Source organism: Labeo rohita, chromosome 21 (assembly GCF_022985175.1).
Source record: "Labeo rohita strain BAU-BD-2019 chromosome 21, IGBB_LRoh.1.0, whole genome shotgun sequence".
In the NCBI taxonomy this organism is placed as follows: domain Eukaryota; kingdom Metazoa; phylum Chordata; class Actinopteri; order Cypriniformes; family Cyprinidae; genus Labeo; species Labeo rohita.
In genome coordinates, this window is record NC_066889.1 from 21,840,092 (window position 1) to 21,862,959 (window position 22,868).

The 22,868-nt window shown below is 35.5% G+C and overlaps 2 protein-coding genes across 8 annotated transcripts in view; both read left to right on the forward strand.

The window, feature by feature from the left end:
* Positions 1 to 5,485, forward strand: part of arrdc1b (arrestin domain containing 1b) — a 41,412-nt gene extending 35,927 nt beyond the window's left edge. Inside the window, exon 8 of the mRNA XM_051093155.1 lies at positions 2,073 to 5,485. Coding sequence (XP_050949112.1) covers positions 2,073 to 2,140 — 68 coding nt within the window. The 3' untranslated portion in view covers positions 2,141 to 5,485. The remainder of the gene's footprint in view (positions 1 to 2,072) is intronic.
* Positions 5,486 to 9,850: 4,365 nt separating this feature from the next.
* ehmt1b (euchromatic histone-lysine N-methyltransferase 1b) overlaps positions 9,851 to 22,868 on the forward strand; it is a 36,664-nt gene continuing 23,646 nt past the window's right edge. For 4 of the 7 annotated variants that reach the window (XM_051093537.1, XM_051093538.1, XM_051093540.1 and 1 more), the window contains exon 1: positions 18,909 to 19,769. In XM_051093537.1, the coding sequence (XP_050949494.1) occupies positions 19,725 to 19,769 (45 nt within the window). In that variant the 5' untranslated portion in view covers positions 18,909 to 19,724. Of the gene's footprint in view, positions 9,909 to 18,907; positions 19,770 to 22,868 lie in introns of those variants that run through there. The other 3 variants (XM_051093546.1, XM_051093542.1, XM_051093539.1) reach the window with 2 other exon arrangements.

The following is a 22,868-nucleotide window of genomic DNA, read 5'->3' on the forward strand; positions in this document are numbered from 1 at the left end:
CTCGAAACATTTTGGCTTTATTCTTGAAATATTTCGACTTTATTCTCTAAATATTTTGACTTTATTCTCTAAAAATTTTACAACTTTATTCTCGAAATATTTCCACTTTATTCTCAAAATATTTTCACTTTATTCTCGAAATATTTCCACTGTATTCTCTAAACATTTTAACTTTATTCTCAAAATATTTAGACTTTAATTTCAAAACATTTTGACTTTATTCTCAAAATATTTCAAATTTATTCTCTAAACATTTCATCTTTAATTTTGAAATTTCGACTTTATTTTCAAAACATTTTGACTTTATTCTCAAAACATTTTGTCTTTTAATTTCGAAATTTCAACTTTATTCTCGAAATTTCGACTTTATTCTCGAAAACATCTCGACTTCATTCTCGAAACATTTCGACTTCATTCTCAAAATTTCAACTTTATTCTCAAAACATTTCGACTTTATTCTCGAAATATTTCGACCTTATTCTCAAAACATTTAGACTTTATTCTTTAAACATTTTGACTTTATTCTTTAAACATTTCAACTTTATTCTCGAAATATTTCGACTTTATTCTCTAAACATTTAGACTTTATTCTTGTAATTTCAACTTTTTCAAAACATTTAGACTTTATTCTTGTAATTTCAATTTTTTTCAAAACATTGACTTTATTCACGTAATTTTGACCTTATTCTGAAAATATTTCAGCTTTATTCTCGAAATATTATGGCTTTAATCTTGTCATTTTAGATTTTTTTTTTTTAAGGTGGCACTAAAACACTGTTGTAGTTTTGTACTGCATATTTCAGTAAGAGACATCATTTAAATTGTATATCAAGCCATGCAAGTCTTAATACCCGTGGTTCCCTTTAAATTAGGGCTGCAACGATTAATCGAACAATGTCGTGAGGCGCGTTTAGTCAATGAAGCCGGTACTTTGATTAGTAATAAAGCTCCATCACGTGCGTTCAGCTGGAGCGGCAAGTAATACACAGAGCCGTAAAGCACTGACAAGCTACGCCAAAATCTTGCGCGCGATTTTGGCGTAGCTTGTCAGTGCTTTACGGCTCTGTGTATTACTTGCTCTGTGTACTGAACGCACGTGATGGAGCTTTATTACTAATCAAGGTACTGGCTTCATTGACTAAACGCGCCTCACAAGTCGTTCAATTAATCGTTGCAGCCCTACTTTAAATACAACAACAAGGTCTAAGATTAATACATCATTTTACTACAAAATTTTACATTAATCTGTCTGTCTCTCGGTCTTTCTGTTATTTGTTCTATTATTATAGTTCAGATAAGTTTTGCTTGAGAGCCATTAGTGCTTATGTTCTCTCTTAAAATGTAATCAAGCATAAATGTCAACATCATCATCTACATTAAAACTGAACTAAAGCTAGTTGTTGTAATCCAATCGGTTTGCCATTTTATTCCAGAAGTTACTTCTGGTTGGAGGCTTCTGTTAATATTTTGTTCATATATCGGAATACATTTCAACTAAGGTTAATGTTACAACCCTCAAATACTTAAGAGCAGGCAACAAGCTGTAACTTGTCAGCATGTCTAGAGTAAGCACAAATGAAATCATTTGAACTATTCAACTCTGACCCAAAATATCATGTAGTTTCAGATCTAATCGACTAGTCAGTGAAACCCTAACCTCAATAGCAGCAAATGTAAATCTTGTATTTTCATAAAAGAGTATTGCCATCTAGATATGACCCTGGGTGTCACAGTGTGAATATGACAGTTCACCCAAAAATGAAAATTCTGTCGTTACTCACCCTCATGTCGTTCCAAACCTGTAAGAACTTTGTTCATCTTCAGAACACAATTTAAGATATTTTTGATCAAATCCAAGAGCTTTCTGACGTTCCATAAACAGAAAGGTCCTTCTGCGTTCAAGGTCCAGAAAGAACATGGATAAAATAGTCCATGTGACATCAGTGGATCAACATCTGTCCCATATTTATTTATAATCCAATATTTAATGACAGAATTTTCACTTTGGGTGAACTGTCCCTTTAAATGCAGATTTATTTAAATTTATTTGTTCAAAAATGTCTCATTTTCAGAGCCGCCTCCCACTTACGAGGAAAGCTGCAGTAGCAACAACTCCAGCTTCAACAGTAGCATGAGGTAGACCCACACGGGGTCTTGTTTCTTCATCACGCCATTCATCTGGTGCCCCCTGGTGGACGGTACAGACATTGCAGCCAGGCCAATAAACCTGGCTCTTGTTCTCCATGAACCAAGTCTGTTCAAAACATATAATTTTTTGTTAACCCCCTCAGATTATTGGAGAAAACAACCCTGAAACTGTACAGGAAGAATGTTTCAGTGCCTAAGAAGATGTAGCACTCTTGAGCAAGCCCAAGACGAGACAAACTCAGAGTCCTTGTGAAACGAATACCAGCATCTGTAACGTTTTGACGTTTTTCATTCAACCAAGGCTGGCCTTATACAATGCTCATCACAAAACATGCTCCCTAAATTTTGAATTCTATCTCTTTGAGGGAAAAAATACTCCTTTACTAGTGACGATCCATTGCGAGTTATAAGGCACTCCATGCTTATGCCAGCGGGAATGGCTCTTGACGAAAACACTGGGCTGCAGAGAAAGTTACTCTGGAAAGAACAAGTTTTATTTATTGATTATGATTGATGTTGGAAGTTTTCATTTGACTTTTAAAATCCATCTCATTACCAAATGGACACTGTGTGGATACAGCTGCGGAATACCAATGTAGTCAATCATTTTGGGCACATACATCATTATCACTTGGCCAAACGGTAGCCAACATATTACATATCATTTTTAAATGAGAACTGCATTTTTTAGGATGGCACTTCAGACTCCTGTCTGTCATTTTGTTACCTTATTTTACACAAAACAGCAACGTAATCAGATTTTTCTTTTCTGGGGTTTACCACTTCACGCTAGAATTATTATTTCAAAGTATTTCAAAGAACTGTCATTCTTAGTGTGTGTGTGTATGTTTTTTTTTTTTTTTTTTTCTCCCTCCAGATCAGTGCTGGTAATATGTTAGATGTTGGAAATTTCTGATATGCATTGTTTGAAATTGATTCGAGCTGTATATGTCTTTGTATGTGATTTGTTTGGTCTTATGCATTGATATTCTCATACTAGCCCACAGCGATTGGAGATTTATGATGGATTTCCGGCGAGGCCTTAGGCTGTACTTGGATTGTTGCATACAGTCCTTCAATATGGCAAACGCTTTTTCTGAAACACTTGTTCAGACCCTTGAACTGTTGAAGAAATTGAAAAATTGAAGCACAAAAGGCACTTTTATATGTGTGTGTGTGTGTCTGTGTTTGGGAATGTTTTCTCAAATCCTTCTCCAAAATCTAAATGATCAAGTTCCATTTTTAGTTCAGTGTTGGAAGTTTAGTACTTGATTCTGTCAGCAAAGGAAGCCCAGCTACACTACCAGTCAAAAGTTTTTGAACAGTAAGATTTTTAATGTCTCTTCTGCTCACCAAGCCTGCATTTATTTGATTGAAAGTACAGCAAAAAGAGTAAAGTTTGAAATATTTTTATTGTTTAAAATAACTGTTTTCTATTTAAATATATTTTAAAATGTCATTTATTCCTGTGATTTCAAAACTGAATTTTAGCATCATTACTCCAGTCACATGATCCTTCAGAAATCATTCTAATATTCTGATTTGCTGCTCAAAACATTTGTTATATTATTACTATGTTGAAAACAGCTGAGTAGATTTTTTTCAGATTTCTTTGTTGAACAGAAAGTTCAGAAGAACAAAACAGAAATCCTTTGTAACATTATAAATGTCTTTATCATCACTTTTGATCAATTTAAAGCATCCTTGCTGAATAAAACTATTCTTTTCTGTAATTTCTTTCCCAGATTTCAGATAAATGCTGATCTTTGGATCTTTCTGTTTATCAAAGAATCCTGAAAAAATGTACTCAACTGTTGTAAATATTGATAATAATAATACGTTTCTTGAACAGCAAATCAGCATATTAGAATGATTTGTAAATGATTTTAAATAGTAAAAATACTTTAGGACTGTATTGTTTTTGCTGTACTTGGGATCAAATAAATATAGGCTTGGTGAGTGAAAAAGACTTTAAAAAACATTAAAAATCTTGGTGTTCAAAAACTTTTGACTGGTAGTGTATATCATGAATGATTTTGTATAAAGACATGTTTTAAGTACTAAATTATGTGATATTCTCTATCTTTTCACTCTCTCCCTGAGTGTTTATTTAAAATGTATATGTATGTACCATTTACAGTGCTGAGATCGAAAAATCAGTGGGTCATTCAGTATGTAAAAAAAAAAATTAACAGTGAAAAGCTGATGCATTCATGTGCTAATATGTATGTTTCTTAAGAATTAACGAAAGTCCAGTAGCTTTATTTTATTTTCATCATGAGGGTTGATTTTCTGACCTATGTAATTTTGTTGGACATAAAATGGATCTATTGTGCCTGGGTTATGCATTCACCCTGTTTGCTTCATATTTCCCTCTCTGAAAGTCATAACATTATAAACCTTTCAGAATGCAAACACTTCAAAGAAAAGTCTTATATTTTGTTACATTTGTAAGTAGGGTAAATTGACGGTCTGATTGTGATTGATTGTGGAAACTGTATTTTAAAAAACTGATATTTGTAGCATGAAATGAATCAATGCAGTTTATTAACAGTTAAACATCATAACATGTTTAAAATTGTTCAAAAATGTACTTTTGAATCATCTTGTTAGACTGCAAAAGGTACAGATATTATTGAATGACCCATTCGTATTCATATCAAGGTAAATTGACTGCTGATTGTATCCCAGCAGGCCACTGTGACTTCTAACAGTGCACCTAAACTCAAATTCAGATTGTGTTTCTTCACTGTGAGCAGCACTGTTAACATTTCAGCCACTGCACAAATGTTAAAAACATTCAAATTCACATTTATTATCGTTTGTCATCAAAATCCAGTACAGAAAACCCTGACTTGAACAGCTGTCTCTGTTTTGTAATCACATTTTGCCTTAATGTGAATCTGATGCATCACTGGTCTCAGTGTAATTGTAAAAAAGACATTGTATCGCTTTCACCGTTCTCTGCATTTGCCTCTCGAGCCTCTTTGGCTTTCTGTTGGCAGCAGAAAGAGTCATGAGGGATAGTAGATAGTTATTTTAGCACTGCAGGAAAAAGAAATGATTAAATTGTGCAAAATGCTGACATTGCAGTATGGACAAACAGTTATTTCTTCGTTATTTACATGTGCTATGTTCTGTCTTTTCCTTTTCATCAAAGGTTCAACAGCTTTATCAAGTTTTATTTCATCATTGTGTGGTACTTTGCTTTCCCTGGATTTTCCAGCAGGTTTTGAAATAAAGTAGCACGATCGTGGATCAGTGTTCTGTGTAAAGATGTGACAAAATGAAACTTGTACAGCAAATAAAATCATTAAATTCTCATTTTTCCCCTTAAGATGTTACTCATTTGAATTTCTAATTTTAAAATTACTCGTGATAAACAAATGAATATTTATTTGTTCATTTATAAGGGGTTGAAGTGCGTAGCGCTGAAACCATATTGTAATTGTTGGAATGGCCAAGAATCGCCCGATAGGTTTTTCGCCCGATCGGAACCAAACCAGTGCAGGAAGATTCTCTGGAGAGTAAATATATCAATAATTATCAAAAATGTTGAACTTTCAACTCGCTGTTGCAAAGGGACGCCAAAATGTTTGAAAGCAGGGCTGCTTTTACCAAAATGGCTATAACTTTTGAATAGCATGAGATCTCTTTACCAAACACATATAAAAGCTGAATCTGAGGTAACATGAAAAAGTCATAGAGCTTGGCCACTTGTTGGTGCTGCAAGAGGGAACATAAAAACGGCCTTAACTACGCTTCCATTTGTCCTACTGGCATGAAAATCAGTATGCACGGTCTCGGTCTAATGTGACGCAAGCACCTATTAGGACATTTGCATCTCTCAAAAAGCATGGCCACCATTGGCCGATGCACTTTGACAAAGCATTAGGCAAAGTTAACGGAGGTCGATCGGAATGAAACTGTTGACTCACGGCCCTAAAAGTCTGTGAGAAATTTGAACAAAATCGGCCACTGCCCTGCTGAAAAAAAACAGCTAAAACCAATCTAGGCTGGTTGGCTGGTTTTAGCTGGTTTAGGCTGGAAGTAGCTAGTTTTAGCTGGTCTCCCAGCCTGGTCAGGCTAGTTTTAGCTGGTTGTTCCAGCTGTTCTCCCAGCCTCACCAGCTAATACCAGCCTGGAAGTGGCCAAAAGCCCTCTAAAACCAGCCTACTGACCAGCAATGACTAAGACCAGCCTGAATGACTATCTAAAACCAATATCTAATATTTCAAGTGTGTAAACAATTGTATATTGCACGGTTTTTCAAACATACACAAAATAGTCATATAATATGATAGACCTCCTCTTTCCGAACAACTTTGCCTCTAGAACCGCTGCTGTCAATCAAATTGTTTGTTAAATGATTGAGAAAAAAAGTCCAAGATCTGGAAAAAAAAAACACTGCGGTACAATTCTCTGGACTCTCTAGGTCAATAATTATCTAAATAAATAAATAAATAAATTTACCCTTGGGGAAACTGTAATGGTATCGTTTAGAAAAGGGGCCTGTCCAAATATAGCCAAAAGCCTATAAAGTCTAAACAAAAACTCAAAACTTCACAAAACCTGCTAAGTACATGCTACTGTTAATTCTAAACAAGCGTGCAAAGTTTTGGGGAGATCGGACTATAGCTGGCTCTATAACAGTTAAAAAGGATTCAAAAACACTGTATTTCAATGATAAATGATCTGGATTAAAATATTGATTTAGGTCATTACAGGCTTGCTAATTATTATGTAACGTCTTTTTTCATATGTGTTTAAATGCCTTAAAGCACTTGAACCCTGGTAATCGCTATATTCAGCTCAATATGAAATCAGAATTTATCCTATTTATTTTTTTAAAGGAATAGTTAAAGTAAAATCTAACATTTGCACAAAATGACTCATTTAGCCAGAAGCAATGGTTAAAGAAAGCAAGCTTAAAAAGTCTTGATGGACTTGTTTATTACAAACACACTGCTATTCACTTCACACAATATTAATTGATTGACTGGAGTCGTGTGGATGATTGTGATGCTGTTTGGACTCATTCTGACGGCACCCATTCCCATCCACTGGTGAGCAAGTGATGTAATGCTAAATATTCTCCAAATCTATTCCAATGAAGAAACAAACTCATCTATATCTTGGATGACTTGAGGGTGAGTACATTATCTGCAAATTTTCCTTTGTTGGTGGGTAATTGATTAAAAAAGATATGTCCCCTAAATTATAATCAGTGACAAAATACACATTAGTAATGGTTATTAAACAATTTGTTGTATCACATAATGTATCTCTGTAGTCCTGAATAAATTCACTTGAATAAACATCATTTAGAACAGCAACTGATCGCCTGGTTTTCAGCGATTCTCACTCAGTTTTCTGGATGGCAACAGAAGGAAATAGGGGGTAAAAGATCAAGGCGACCAGCTACACCTCCAGCACTGCCTGCTGCCTCTTTCCTGTTGCCATAGAAACTGATCCCAATCCATCATTATCACAGTGCCACATAAGGACATGGACATCGGTGTGTAGTCGCCATGGATGGTAGACACTACAAAAGCCTAAAGGAAAGATGGAGTCACGAAACCAGAAAGAAATGTGAATGGAAAATGTTAATGGATGGTCTGAAATAAGTTACTTCCTGTTGAAATAAAATGCCTATGCTGGTTTTGTGGTCTGGCTGGCCTGTTGTCTGTTGGGGGTTTTAGGAAGTTTTCAGCTTGGGCATGCTGGGAGACCAGGTTAGGTTTTAAAATGGCTTGGTTAGAAATAAGCCTGGTACAAGAATGTTCAAAGCTCTGTATTATTTCCATATGAATGATGAGCAAAGGTTAGCACTGTCCGATTCAGAAACTAATCGATTGTTGAATCGAATCTTTTCAATGAATCATTTGATCTATTTGAAAAAACTGGAGTGAACAGTTCATTTACGAACTGGACTGAATCGGTTCAATTCACCACTGACTCCTTTACAAAAAGTTTTACAAAAAAAACAAAAAAAAACATATTCTGTAATGTATTTTGGGACATATTCCATTAGGATTTAGTGGATTTAGTAATTAACAGTAGAAACCCACAGGGTCTGTCACAGTTGCCAATAAAACCGATAGGCTATAGCAGGGAATACAAATTATGTTAAATTTTAAATGATTAGATGTTGTCTTATGAGATGCATCATGGCTGCAACAGATTGACCTGGGACATATAAAATTACAATAAAACGCTTGGTAATAAAACATAATTAAAAACACGTAATAAACAGTAATGTTTTAATTTAGATCTTACAATATACCACTCCAGGGTGTTTGTTTATTTTTATTTATTTATTTATTTATTTTTTATTACAAAAACAGCCAGGGGGTGTATTAAAAAAAAAATAAAATAAATAAATACTTAAAAGTAAATAAATAAAAATATTTGTAAAAATTAAATAAAATAGCTTTCTGATTTTTTACAAAAAGATTTACAAATACAGCCAGGGGGTACATTAAAAAAATAAATAATAAATAAACAACACAGTGTTAAAAAATCTAGAAATATTTAACAGCTTTTTTTTTTTTTTTTTTTTTTTTTTTTTTTTTTTTTTAAGGTTTACAAATACAGCCATGGGGTACATTAAATAAATAAATAAATAAATACCACAAAAATCTAAATAAATTTTTAAAAATGCAAAAAAAAATAATTATTATTATTTTTTTTACAAATACAGCCAGGGGGTGTATTAAAAATAATAATAATAATAAAATAAATAAATACTAACAAGTAAAAAAAAATATGTATATACAAAAAGATTGTACAGCTTTCTGATTTTTTAAAAGATTTACAAATACAGCCAGGGGGTACATTAAAAAATAAATAAATAAATAACACAAAAGGCTAAATAAATAAAATAAAATCTAAAAAGATTTTACAGCTTTCTGATATTTTTTAAGATCTACAGATACAGCCAGGGGGTACATTAAATAAATAAATAAATACCACAAAAATCTAAATAAATTTTTAAAAATACAAAAAGATTGTACAGCTTTCTGATTTTTTTTTTTTTTTTTTTTTTTTTTACAAATACAGCCAGGGGGTGTATTAAAATTAATAATAATAATAAAATAAATAAATACTAACAAGTAAATAAAAAAAAAAAATACAAAAAGATTGTACAGCTTTCTGATTTTTTAAAAGATTTACAAATACAGCCAGGGGGTACATAAAAAAATAAATAACACAAAAGGCTAAATAAATAAAATAAAATCTAAAAAGATTTTACAGCTTTCTGATATATTTTTTAAAGATTTACAAATACAGCCATGGGGTACATTAAATAAATAAATACCACAAAAATAAATAAATACCATAAATAAATAAATACTACAAAAATCTAAATACATTTTTAAAAACCTAAAAAGATTTTACAGCTTTCTGATTTTTAAAACTTATTATTGTTTGTTGTGTTTGTTGTTGTTGTTTACGTATCGATGAATTTCTGAATCTCAGAAATTTTACCAAAACCAAGCCAAATGAGCACAACTCAACCTGCACAAAATAACCAAAATCTCACTGCTACATGTAGATGGCGTAATTACTTCACGGCGTAAAAAATAATCACGAATCCCCGTATTTGAACTTGCTCTTTGAACCAGTTTGAACGAACCGATTCTCTGAAATGAGTCGGACTTCACTACTCCACATAGCTGAAAGAAAGTGAATCAGTGACGTAAGCCTGAGGGGGCGGGGTCTCGGGGTGAGGAGCCATGGCTTCAATGAAAACTGAGGTAAGAGCAGAGCAACGATTCTACATTGTAACTTTGTTTATCCGTGTAATCGTGCGTTTTCGGTCAGTCTGACTAAGCGACTAATTGACAGACCGTTTTGAGGCATATTGAGCAGGTGGTTAAAGGTTTGAGCGGCTATCCTGGTCAGGTTTCGTCACGGCTCTTTCAAAGAGCCCGCCTGACGGTCTGTTTCAGTATGAAAACTCGGTGCTTTTGTGCGAGCGAGTGCGCGTGAAGCTTTGTGAGAGGAAATAATGGGGCGGCCTCCCCTTTTGCAGTGCGGCTGCTGTTGCCTGGAAACCTGAATACAGTTCCCCTGTGCTCTTTGTACACGGCAAGGTGATTGTTGTTATGCTGGTTCCAGGGCACTATCCGGCTTCAGATGCTGCCGTGTTGCTATTGTAAATACAGCGGCAGTGCATTATTGTTATATTATTGTACCATCCACAAACGCTTCACTTCATACCTCAGCCAAACACCTAGCGGCCTTCCGTTTGTGTGTGGGAAGGTTTCAGTAATACCAGTAGTTTGTTGCATCTTTCATGCAGGAAGCTGTAGCTAGGAGCTACTTGGTGCTAAAACACTTGTCAACATTAGTGTTGTGTGGTTAAAATTAAGTTATACTGGTTACATGAAAAATGATTTCAGATACGCGTTTGCTCTTTGGAGAACTGTTGTGTCCCTTGTTAAAATTCTCAAGGGAATCCTTTTGGAATGGTTGTAATAATTTTGACTGTCCTAAGGACACCTAATGTAAATTTTCCTAAAGGTTCAAACATAAAAATATTAAGAATTAGTTCCAAATCATGATAGAAACTCCAGTTAAAATACTGTATAGGATTTTTTTTTGACAGGGGCCATCCTGTTAAGTCATATTCAAAGGAAGGGGTATTCAGCAATGTTTTAGTTTTTTGCATAACTCAGATATATATTATATTGCATAAAATTGAATGCACAACAGTTTATTACTGACAGCCTTGTCTGCACAGTGTTTAGGCGCTCGCTATATGAAATACTATGAGGAAATCATATCAGAAAACATATTACCATGTTTATCCTTTGGTTAGAACTTGCACTTATTGACCGACAGGGGGAGCCCCGTGATTGGGTCTTTTCATCAGTTTCAAGTGTCTCTAGTAGGAAGGAGGGTATGAAGAAAGAAGTACATGAAGGTGCGTGACAGTATGGGCTGTAATACAAGCCTTTGTTTGAGAAATGTTCTGTGGAAGACATCAAGCAGATGGTCCAGTTGAGAGTTTCTCCTTGGAGTGTTCTTGTTGAGTATTTTTAATTAAGAGAACACAAAGATGAAGCATTTATTTAGTATGGAAGTTCCAGGTGCATATTATTCACTACAAATACATTAGGGACTGCATTCAGTGATTGTCTGAAGCTGACTTTGTTGTTTCTAAATGTCTTGTGCAACTGATCAACGTGTGACTTTGGCATAAAGTCAAGGAAGGTTGGCTTGGTGAAAAATTTTCAGTGGGAAAAATAAACTTGTTTGGCTAGGCTGAAACCTCATGAGAAGGGGTGGCAATCTTTGTTTTTTAGTAGGGATAGTTCACTTAAAAGTGAAAATTCTGTCATCATTTTTTTTTTCTCCATTAAAGAAAGACGATGAGATATAATGTAGTTTGGCCCTCAACATTCTTCAAAATATCATTTTCTGAGAAGCCACAGAATTATTCCCCCAAAAATTGTGGGCATGTGATTTATTTAACCACATAATTTTGCATAAAACTTTATTCGGTTTTTGCTCAAATAAATTTCACTTGAGTTCTCTTTTGCATCTTCTTGCGCTTGAACAGACAAATACACACATTAATTCAAATACCCTCCTTGGTGAGTTATGTCTCAGGGCGAGTTATGTCTAAGTTATGTCAAAACGGTCGTGTGTGGACCAGAATACTGCACTTGAACACGCTGCTCAGACTACAGCCAACTGTAAACTTACACATGCATTCTGCGCTTGCGTGAGAAGATTTATCTGTCTAAATTAGCAGCTTTTTATTAGGTCTGGGCGTTTTTTTGCTGATTTTTGTGAGATTAAATTTTTTTGCCATATCGCTCAACCCTAATATTATATATTCATCATTCAAAATGAGAAACTGAAACATTGATATACCAGATATATGCAGATATACGAAACGTAAAACAAAGCAGCGCTTGCTTACTACTTTGAATATCATTTATGTTTATAACTTTCTTTATTTTAAGCAGCTCATGTTGTTAGGAAAATATTCACATATTGGAATGCTTGGGAAAAATCATGTAACATGAGAACAGACTTCTGTTTGTGACGACTTCATTTATTTAATCGTTTTTATCACTTTCACTTTAATTCTTCGGCACTGGCTCGTTTGCTAAACTGAACATCCAGTCAGAGTTTTAACTTTTCCCAATGTCCCGACAGCGATTCAACATGTTAAATCTGGCAAACCCCCGCCGACGTTAGCACGACGAGAGCAGATGTTGACTGACGACCGAACTTTAAGTGAACGTAAACAGCCAAGAAAGAAACTGGATGCAAAATATAGGGCTGTGTTGATAAGTCGGTGCATCACAATTCATTGATTGATGCTGAGATTTTCCGAATGCATTGTGGTTTTCTCAGGAAATAATTAATTGGGCTTTTTATGCCTTTTATAGATAGGACAGTAGAGAGACAACAGGAAAACAGTGCGAGGAGAGAGAGGAGTGGGATTAGCAAAGGACCCCTAGACGGGAATCGAACTCAGGTCGCCGTAAGCGCAGTTGCGCTGTGTTTCGACTAGAGGTCGACCGATGTATTGGTTTTGCCGATTAATCGGCACCGATAGTTGATTGGCGGAACTGTCGCTTATCGGCAAAAATCCATGCCGATAGTTTTTTTTCGGGTTGGGTCCGTTGCTGGAGCGGCTGAGAAGGTCGTCATTATACTACAGTCCCTATAGTCTTTGTTATACAGCATGAGAGCGGCCTCTAATGGCGGAAATCACTGACAGCACGTGCCGTTTGTTTAGACATGTGACACTGTGCGTTGCACAGAGCAGGACACTTCAAAGGTGGATTTAAAACACGGACAACGAAAAGGTGTGTACAGTATACTTTTGCCCGTTTGGTGATCAAATAAAGTCTTGTAGACGGCCACTTGAATTGAACACGACACGTCCAGTGTGTCTGATACCGGATAGTTGCAGATAAGTTCTTTGCCCATTGTGTGACTAACATATTTTTATATTTTGATTAGATAACCACAAATGTTCTAGAATAGAAGCAGATAATTTGTGAAAGTACACAATATCCGTATGTATGCAATTTCAATACTGTGGCCTTTGTGTAGATATTTAAAGATGGCCATCTTTAGCTTGATTGTTGATGTAATGGTAACAATATGAGTCCGTTTGTAACATTAGAATTCATAAAATCTGTAGAATAGAAGTATGGTTCCTTGTTAGAGTGTGTTAATTTCAGCATTTACTGATATATTTTAAAAGTTTTAGTTGCTTTTGTTAACATTAATGAACAATGAACTAACTGTAATGATCAATATATAATTAATATTAATATTTTTATTTATTTACAAAGTATGGTTCAGTAGGCTACTTTTTTTTTAAATAATAGAGCACTATTTATTTTCCGTTAAGTATCCATTTTAAAAACTATCGGTTGATTAATCGGTATCAGCCAGTGTGGTCCAACCTAGTTATTGGCATCGGTAAAATCCAATATCGGTCGACCTCTAATGTCGACGCACTAACCTTGAGGCTGTTGGCGCCGGCAATGTTTTTTTTGACACAAGATTAATGTAAACGCAGCCCACTGTGAACACCCTTATACTTTGCTTTAACCTTTTTTTGAACTTTATGAATGATTATTTTAGGTTTAAGTGTGTGTAGCACTGTCAAAAACCACCTCAAGTGAGCATAAAAACGTTTTTACAAATTAAGGGATGTTTTTTTTAAAATATGGTGTTTCCATCACTCATTTCTGATGCGATACTTCAAAATGCACCTAAAACTGGGTGACGGAAACATAGCATACGTCATTAATGTTAATCAAACAAGAGAGCAAATCTTTCACTGCTCCTGACCAGTTAACATTTGTAGCTTTAACAAGGATTAATCTACATTTACTTTATACAGTGAAGCCTATGCAGTCTTATTTTGCATTTGATTATTTAATTTTAAATGTTACATTAGTTAGGCTAACAGGCCTTAGGCAACAATTTATTGCAACAAAATGCAAAACCCTGATTTAGTTAGATCAGGCCATCCTTCCAAATTAGCAATCAAAAAAGAAGGGCAGTTTTTGGAGAAAGTTCCAAAGAGGACGTATGTATTTGGTTTAAATGGGACAGTTTGTTCATAATTAATTTTTCAGTCACTTCTTGAAAAGGCTGTATGTTCAGTCGTGTCTAGATGGATAGAAGTGTGATGGATTGAGACTGAAGTCGAACTCTTTGGCCTGAATGGAATGTGCTATGTTAGTGTGTTTGATGCAAACTAGTAAGTTTGATTACTAGTAAGTTTGGTTGTGGTCAGGAACCACCCATGTGGCAACCACAATCCGTGTTTTTTGTAGTTGACGTTTAGCGGTGGATACATCTAAAACAGGAACTGTAACAATGACAGCAGCTCATTAAAATGATTATGACTCCGTTTGGAGTGAGTACGAGCTCACTCATGGCCACAGCCGCAAGATCCCGCCCAGCCAACTGCCAGTGGTGATATCAAACATGCAGTCTGAGAGTCAGCAGGGCCATTAACTTAACAGGAAGTTACTGGGGTTGTTAACTTTAAGCTTGCGAGACGTGGCCTTGCACACCAACCATCTCATTTTTTTGGCTATTTAAATGAAACATACAACTTTAAATAATGAAACAAATTTAAGTGTTATTTAATAGAGACTTCTCATTTTTAAGATAACTGTAATTAATAAACATATATTTAGTTGGCAGATACTATAACTACATGGGGCCCCACAAAAATTATTTCTGTATTGTGGCATATAATATTTGGTAATCTTAAAAGACAAATAATTTATTATATATATTGTAGATGTTTTGCTTGTAGATGTCTTCAAATCACATAAAATACAATTTCCCCCTTTGCATTTTTAAATGTTCTTTTTTTCTTCATTTTTTTTTTTTTAATTTAAATTGTAGAATATGTGATTTTTAGGGGTTTGGTAATTAAATCAGTTAGATTTTTCAGAATGCATCGTGATTCTCTCTAGAATCGATTCAGAGCTTAGTTTTTAACTAAGCAGATGGTGATTTAGGCCAGTTTTCAGCCGCACACTTAAATGCTCACGAAGAAGAGCGTTTGTGCATTAGGATGAGTAATGGAAGTGGTTAAATGTACTTGCACCCCAGCTTTTGGAATGCAGGATTAATGTAAACAGCCCACAGAACACTCTTGTAATTTGCTTTAACCTTTTCGACTTTATGAATGATTGTTTTAGGTTAAAGTGGTGTGTGTGTAAGGAACTGGACCCAAGGAGAGTATGGCTGTTTGTAAAACACGCGGTGCCATCTGCTGTTGAAAACTTAGCTCAGAATTGATTGAAGCGAGAATCGCGATACGTTCGCGAAAATTACAGAGATCTGATGAAACTTAAACAATTCCATTAATGGATGAACGAATTTTAAATTACATTTTAAAAAAATTAAATTAATTTTTTTGGCAAAGCGGAGTGCTGCAACATGCATGGATGAAAAATTGTATGATATTTTAATAAACGGCATTGTTATGATTTTAAGAAGTACTATAGTTGTACTAATGTTTTTCTGTCATAATTTCTTCAAGTTAAAACCAAGATTTTTTTTTTTTTTTTGGTGGTTTGTAAAGTAAAGATCTTTGAGTTTCTATGTGTATCTGACATTAGTTTTTTTCAAATTAAATGGTGAAACGCTTTTGAAGCAGACTTCATATTTAAATAGAAGTAGTTTTGCCATTTAAGGGTACATTTACAGGATAACATTGTATTAAAAACAAAAATTTTCTGTTTTTAAGTAGTTTCATGTACAAAATGATCCCCATTCATACGGGTCAGCGAAAATTGCTAAAAACACTGTATTATGCATGCCAGGCCAGTAGATGGCGATGACACTTTAAGAAACTTGTGCATGCCTCACCGTTTCACAAATACGGAAAGAAAAACAAAATGTCTGCATAAATAATGTGGACAAAGTTTTTATGAATCTATGTGAATTAAGCTTACAAGATTGCAAAATTGGCTAGTGGAACTCGAGCCTTCGGCAACCATTTATTGCAATCAAATGCAAAAGCCAGACAATAGATAGATCAGGCTGTCCTTCCAAATTAGCAACCAAGCCAGGATTCGAACTCGGGACGTCCATAACGCAACAGCGTTATATGTTGACGCACTGCCGACTAGGCTATTGCTGTCAACAATAGGATGGACGTTTTTTTTTCATACTTCATTTCATAGTTTCATACTCTTTGGGCTGAATGGAATTCATTTGTGTTTTTGAAAAGTTTCAAGTACAAAACAATCTCCATTCGCACAGATTGGTGAAAACAATGCATGCCAGGCCAGTAGATGGCAATGTCAGTTTGTAAAGATCATGCAATTGATGATTGATTGACTGATCATGTAATACAGATGGGCATGACATCACCATTTTCACAAAAATGTGTTTTTATAGTGTACAAGGAGACGATAACGGTATTGTTTTCAAAAACATGCACTTTTAAACATGTTTTCAAAAGCTCAAATGACGTTTGACGTTATACTAGGCTTGTTGCGATTGTTGGTGTTACCGATGTGAACCGGTGTTAAGCCCCACCATTGTTTTTATATTATTTTTTAGTAATAAAAATCATTTAGTTAAGTTAGAGAGCAGGCTGTACAATTACGAACTGAACGTGGCTGCTGCAATGTGCCGAACAACAGTCACGCATCGCAGATCAGATTTTATTTATTACGTGAGGAGAGTGAGTCGAGCTAATGAGTAAGGTGAGAAAAACAAGGCGTTGGTGAAAGATTTTGTTTCAAAACAAAATACAAAAGTGCCTGTTTTAAAAACATTTTGGATTTTGACTGTTGGTGTTTAACTAAAAGGTGATTTTGGAAACTCACTGGAAGAACATTTGTTTCTTATTTATTTGGTTCCACTGTGTTTGCTGATTTTCAGTTTTTTATAATTAAACTTTGTGGAAGTTATTTTTTATCAGGCCTGTACCATGGTGTATTTTTATTTGTTTTGTTAATAAATGAATCATTCTGTGTTTAATATAAGTGAGTTTGTCGTACTGTTTTGTTGTTGAAAATTCAGTCAATTGACACTGAATTGCTGCTAATTCGAAAGTGAAAGTAAAATGCGCACGGCATTTGCAAGCTATTTAAAAGTGAAGAAAAATGTGGAAAAGAGGAAAAAAATCTAATGGACTACACCCCAACCCCTCTCCCAGTGACCCCGGTATTACCGTTGTTGTCACACGTTGATTAACCAGTGGGAAAATTTTCTCACCATCCCATCCCTACGTTATACAGTAAATTCGATTTTAAGAACTGGATTCCATTATTCAGTCCACGTTTTCAACATTACGGAAATCATAGGGCCCTACTACTCTACACTGTAAAAAAAAAACTCAGCTTAGTGTTTGTGCTACCTTAAAAATTTAAGTTTAGTCAACATGCCATGTTAAGTTGTACTACATGAAAATGTTGATAATTGAGTTGAGTAAACTTAAAATTGGAAGGCAGCACTAACACTTTTTTTATATAAGTTTTTCTAAATGTAGCTTCATTTTTTTTTTTTTTTTTTTTTTTTTGCACACTATTGGATTTTTGCCGATATGCAGTCACACTTTTCGTCACACTCTAGTGACTGTTGACTCTATCGCACACCGGACGCGTCATGCTACTTGGATTGTGAAATTAAGTAGGTGCGTTCCATCAGGCTACGTCTGAGTTTATTCGGTAAATGCATTTCCAACTCCCATTATTCACATTAACTCTTTAGTGCAAACGTTTAAAAACGTTTTCTTTCTTTTTTTTTCTGAAAAATTAATGGATTTTTTTAAATTAGGAGTTTACATCATTCGTTGCTGATTCGATGCTTCAAAATGCGCATAAACACAAGGTGATGGAAACAGCTATAGTGTACACAAAATAAACGCTGCATAGTCAAAATGTGTTGTCAGAGGAGCTTTTTTTTAGTTGATGATTTCAGGCCTCAAAAACAATTATTTATTTGCTGTTTTATGGCTCGCTTATAGTTAAGACTCATGCTTAATTTTGTGTCTACTCAACTGTGCTTTTGGGAAATTGAAGGGAGCTACATTAGACAATGTTCTCAACGTCATTTTCCCATGCTAGAAAACATGTATCTATAACTGATTATTTAGGTTTTTATATACAAATAATCATAATAATCATTTCCTGATACTTTGCATTTTATCTCTGATTTCTTTCAATTCCTGTTGACATTCAAATTTCAAAGCAGCTGGATATTTGCAAAAAAAAAAGTCAGAGGTGTGAAACCTATTTTAAAAGACTAATGATTCAGCAAATTTTGTTTAGCATTAAAAAAAAACCCTTATTGTTTCAGTTTAGCTCAAGGATGTGTTTTGCTTAAATTCAAACCACATTGTTTGAAATTGCACTTTTGACTTTTATATTGCAGGAAACAAAGTTCGATGCTTAATAATTCATGTTTATGTGTAAATGTACAGGCTTGACACATTTATAAGTATGCGCATTCAAAATGTGCTGGTTGTGTATTGCTTCTCAATCTAGTCAGAAACCTTCGAAATATCACAATGGTATTAGATTGAGCAACAGTAACAGCGTTAAACACACCAAAGAGCCCAATGATTGTAGCTAGAGCCCGTTCCATGAAATGGCTGCAGTGTTGTTTTTTTTCTGCTCTTCCTTCTTCGTGAAGAACAGTAGAGCTCCATCTGAGCATGCTCAGTGTGGGCCATGTCAGAGCTTTTTACAGAGAGCTGGTCATGTGACCTGTGCTTAGGGACGGTGCATGTGTGGGAAGATAGCTAGTCGTTTGGAGAGTGTAAATTTGTTTCCTCCTCCCCCATGAATGAAGACCACTGCTTAAGGCAGATACAGCCATGTTGCTAGAGGGTTTGACCTCTGATGAAGCAGGATTATTTCCATCTCCATTTTTGCTTTTGTGGTCAAAGGAACAAGTATTTCCAGATAGCTGCTCCCAACTGGTTTGCTGTAGGGTTTTTAAAAGAAATGGACTTGGTACTCCAAAAATCTACTTTTTTTCAGCTTTGAAATGAGTTTTTCTTCTGATTTTTGGATATTATCTGATTCATCTGATTGAACTGATTAAGCTCATGTTCCAGGATCTAAAGAGCGGGTCTGCTTGAAGTTGGACTTAAACTCAGTTCTGCGAGAATTGGTTCGACGCTCATCCCAAATCTGACCACCGAATGCTTTCCTTGGATAAATTTTTTTGGGGGTGTAGCTGTACCCTAAAACCATATTTAATTGGCTTGCCCTGTCTCTTCAGCAACTTCAGCGTTTTTGAAAGAATAATCACAAATTTCCTAATCTGTTTAAGGGTAGATTTTTTTCAACACTCATTGAAGTCCTCAACTGCAGCCTCTCAAATCCAGTTCCTGTCGAGCCTTAGACAAGAATGTTATTTTCATTATTAGATGGTTTACTACGTTTTGTCTTCAATGCCAGAAAAGAAGAACTTGCAAATGGGATAAACTTGAGCAGCCAAGCAAATCGTGCCGATTATGCAGGCAATCCTTGATGCTTTTCCTGATACCCGAGTGCTGACATCGGCCGCCTATAATCAGCAGTGCAAAACATAGACTGCTGGCAATGAGCTTGGTTTCACTGGCTGGTCCTGTTGTAGATTCCTTTGAGGTGAATACTAGGATCTCTCTGCATTTGTAAGAAGCTTGTTTGCATGCCTGGAGCCGTCTGGATTTATAATCTCAAAACACAAGTCTGCGTCTGTGTGTTTACATGTTATATTGCTATTTCTTTTATAATAGGGTGATATAAACCAAGCTGTAGATTGAGGAGAGATTCGTGAATAGCCACTCTGTCTCTCTTTTCTTTTGGTTTGTAACTCTCCCTCCTTCCCTTTCATTGTTTTCCATTGCTGTGCTGCAAAAAATCCAGGAAAGCATCGATCTTAGCTGCTTCCCACCTGGAAGATGTGAAACTACATTATCGTGCTCTGAAAAAAGATCTTGAGGGCCTTCAGTATGATTCTGGGGAATCAGTTTCTCTGTGCTATGAGGTGACTACAAAATGGCTGAGCGAAGCTCCTAGTATGCTGTGCAGGGTTCGGTTGTGAAGTCCTGTTCTGTGGTGGTGTCAGTAGTGCAGTTTTCTGGCAGAATGACAATCAAGAGACTTTTTTGGCCCCTGCCAAGGTTGCAAGACGAGGCCTTGATGTGTGTTGAGAAATGAGTCTTGCAAAATCAAAAGGAATTTTACATTTGAGATCCATTCATTGCTGCAAAAGTTTAGCTATCGTGCAGAGCATTCTTAGTCCTCATAGTTAGCGTATTCATAACCCTATATGGCTTCTGTCTTGGAGAAATGCATTAGGACTATGGAAGAATTGTATAGAATCAGTAATGAGTACGAGAGCACTAGATTTCTTTCAGAGTGCAATCTGCAGGCTACAGAGCTACATTATATGAACTGATTAGGCCTCCTGCTCTGTATTGCTCTGATAAAATGGAGATGTAGGCTAGATTTGTGTCATGTAGATGAGGCTGTAAAGATCTATTGTTGTTTTTTTGACCAGTTGGAATAGAAATGCTACATGGTTCCTGGCAATATGGGAGTATTGAAGAAAAATAATGTAGTTAAGCAGTACTCACATTTACATACTGTTCAAAAGTTGGCGTCAGATTGTTTAAAATAAAAATAATACTTTTCTGGCAAGGATGCATTAAATTGATCAAAAGTAGCAGTACAGACATTTTAAGTGTTCGAAAATAAATAAATAAAACCAAAATGCTGTTCTTTTGAACTATTTATCCAAGAATCCTGAAAGAAATTTCTACAAAAATCATAAGCAGCATTATTGTTAACATTTAATAATAATCAGAAATGTTTCTTGAGCAGCAAATCATCATGTTAGAAAGATTTCTGAAGGATCATGTAACGCCGAAGACTGGAGTAATAGGTGTTAAAGTTCAGCTTTGCCTTCACAGGAATAAATTATATTTTGAAAATATAAAGAAAAACACTTTTTACTGTATTTTTGATCAAATAAATGCAGACTTGGAGCATTTAGGGACTTCTTTTAAAAAAGAAAATCTTACCAACCCCAAACTTTTGCATGGTGGTGTATTAAGACGTTTGGGTGGGAATACATTTTTTTAAATTAATTAATAAAATGGCTTATAGGATGCAGTGGTGTCATAGCCTTAAATCACTATTTTGTACTTGATGTAGGGTTGGACGATTAATGGAAAAGTATTCGAAACCGAAATTCAGAACTTACGTACGACGTAAGAACGACGTCATTTTCCCATGTCGGTTATATCGTTTTTTTAATTCTGTTTATACGTTCCCATTGGGTTTCCAGGTTGTCACAACAAACCCCGCCCAGTTGCTACTTAAAACTAGCTGAATGGCTTTTCAAGGGGGGTCCCCGGTAAAAAACACATTCCGGGGGGATAAAATACACGTTTTTTGGTGGGATTTCCTAAGTCATATTAGCATTCCAGGGGCTAAATATCACGTTATTGGGGTCGCTTCAATCCGCGGCAACATTGTTAAAGTAGCCCAATTGCGCGGAAAAACCGTGGACTTGGTAACACTGTACATGAGTGGTGTGTTACATGTCAGTCGTATAGTTTTTAGGGCTAGGAGTCGATTCCAAAAAGAATCTATTCCGAGATGTTGGGAATCGATCGTATCAAGGGGAATCGACTGCCCATTCATAGCCGTTTTCAGTTCAACAAAGCTTATCTATGGGTGCCTCTCAAACGAAAGGCAGCATCATACGAAGGCTGCAAATCTCGGCTGCTGTCATCAAACGTCGCAGAAAATCGATTCACGAAAATAAACTGAATGAAAAGAGTCGGTACTGAGCTCGTTTGAGTTTGAGGCAGAATTTGGCACGACGGAATAGATCATGACGTGATCGAGGGTCTTGATCCTATTTTCATCTTAAATAAAATACTATTTTTTTAACCTTTCTATCAGCCAATGCTAATTCTGAAAGAAAACGCAGAGAGCGCATCTGATTTGACAGATAAACCACCAGCTCTTATATCAGTGTTGTTGTTCTGGTTATTTTGTTTCAGTGTATAGTTTGTTAATTTTGAGCAAAGCATAGGCTACCGGCGTTAAAGTACACATCATTCAGCTGAAATGTGCCGCCTTCTATTCATGCAATAAACGCATGTCCACTGCTGCGCTGTGGGCTGTGACTAATTTCATGTGCAATACAGGCCAAATTTCAATTGAAATACAGAAATGTATCATCATTTTTAAAAAATAAAGCTTAATATTATGATAAGGCTACTTTCTAAGACCTTTATATTCTACAGTCATGGCGAAATTAGGCTCCTCCACTCTAAAAAAACAAAAAACAAGAATCGAAAAAAACAGTGAGGAATCGATTCTTGGAATCGAATCTCATCGATTCCAGAACCAGGAATCGGAATCGTACTCAATTCCGAAATTTTCGGAATTGAACAGCCCTAATAGTTTTGAATGGGGAAAAATGCAACGCTCATTATGACCGCTCTATCGCGGTAAGCCCCGCCCTCTGAGTAAAAGAGCCAATCACTAATCGGTAAAGCGCGTCAATACATCTGCTGTTAGAAGTCCCGGTTGTTATAGGAACAGCGTTTTGAGATGTGCGCTCAGAACTGCGCATACGCACTGGCTGATCCAGCCTAAAAAATAAGCTTTTTATTGCTATTGGAGCATAAGGAACAATATTTATGAAGCGGTTGTTTGTCAGATTTCATTGGTGATTTCAAATAT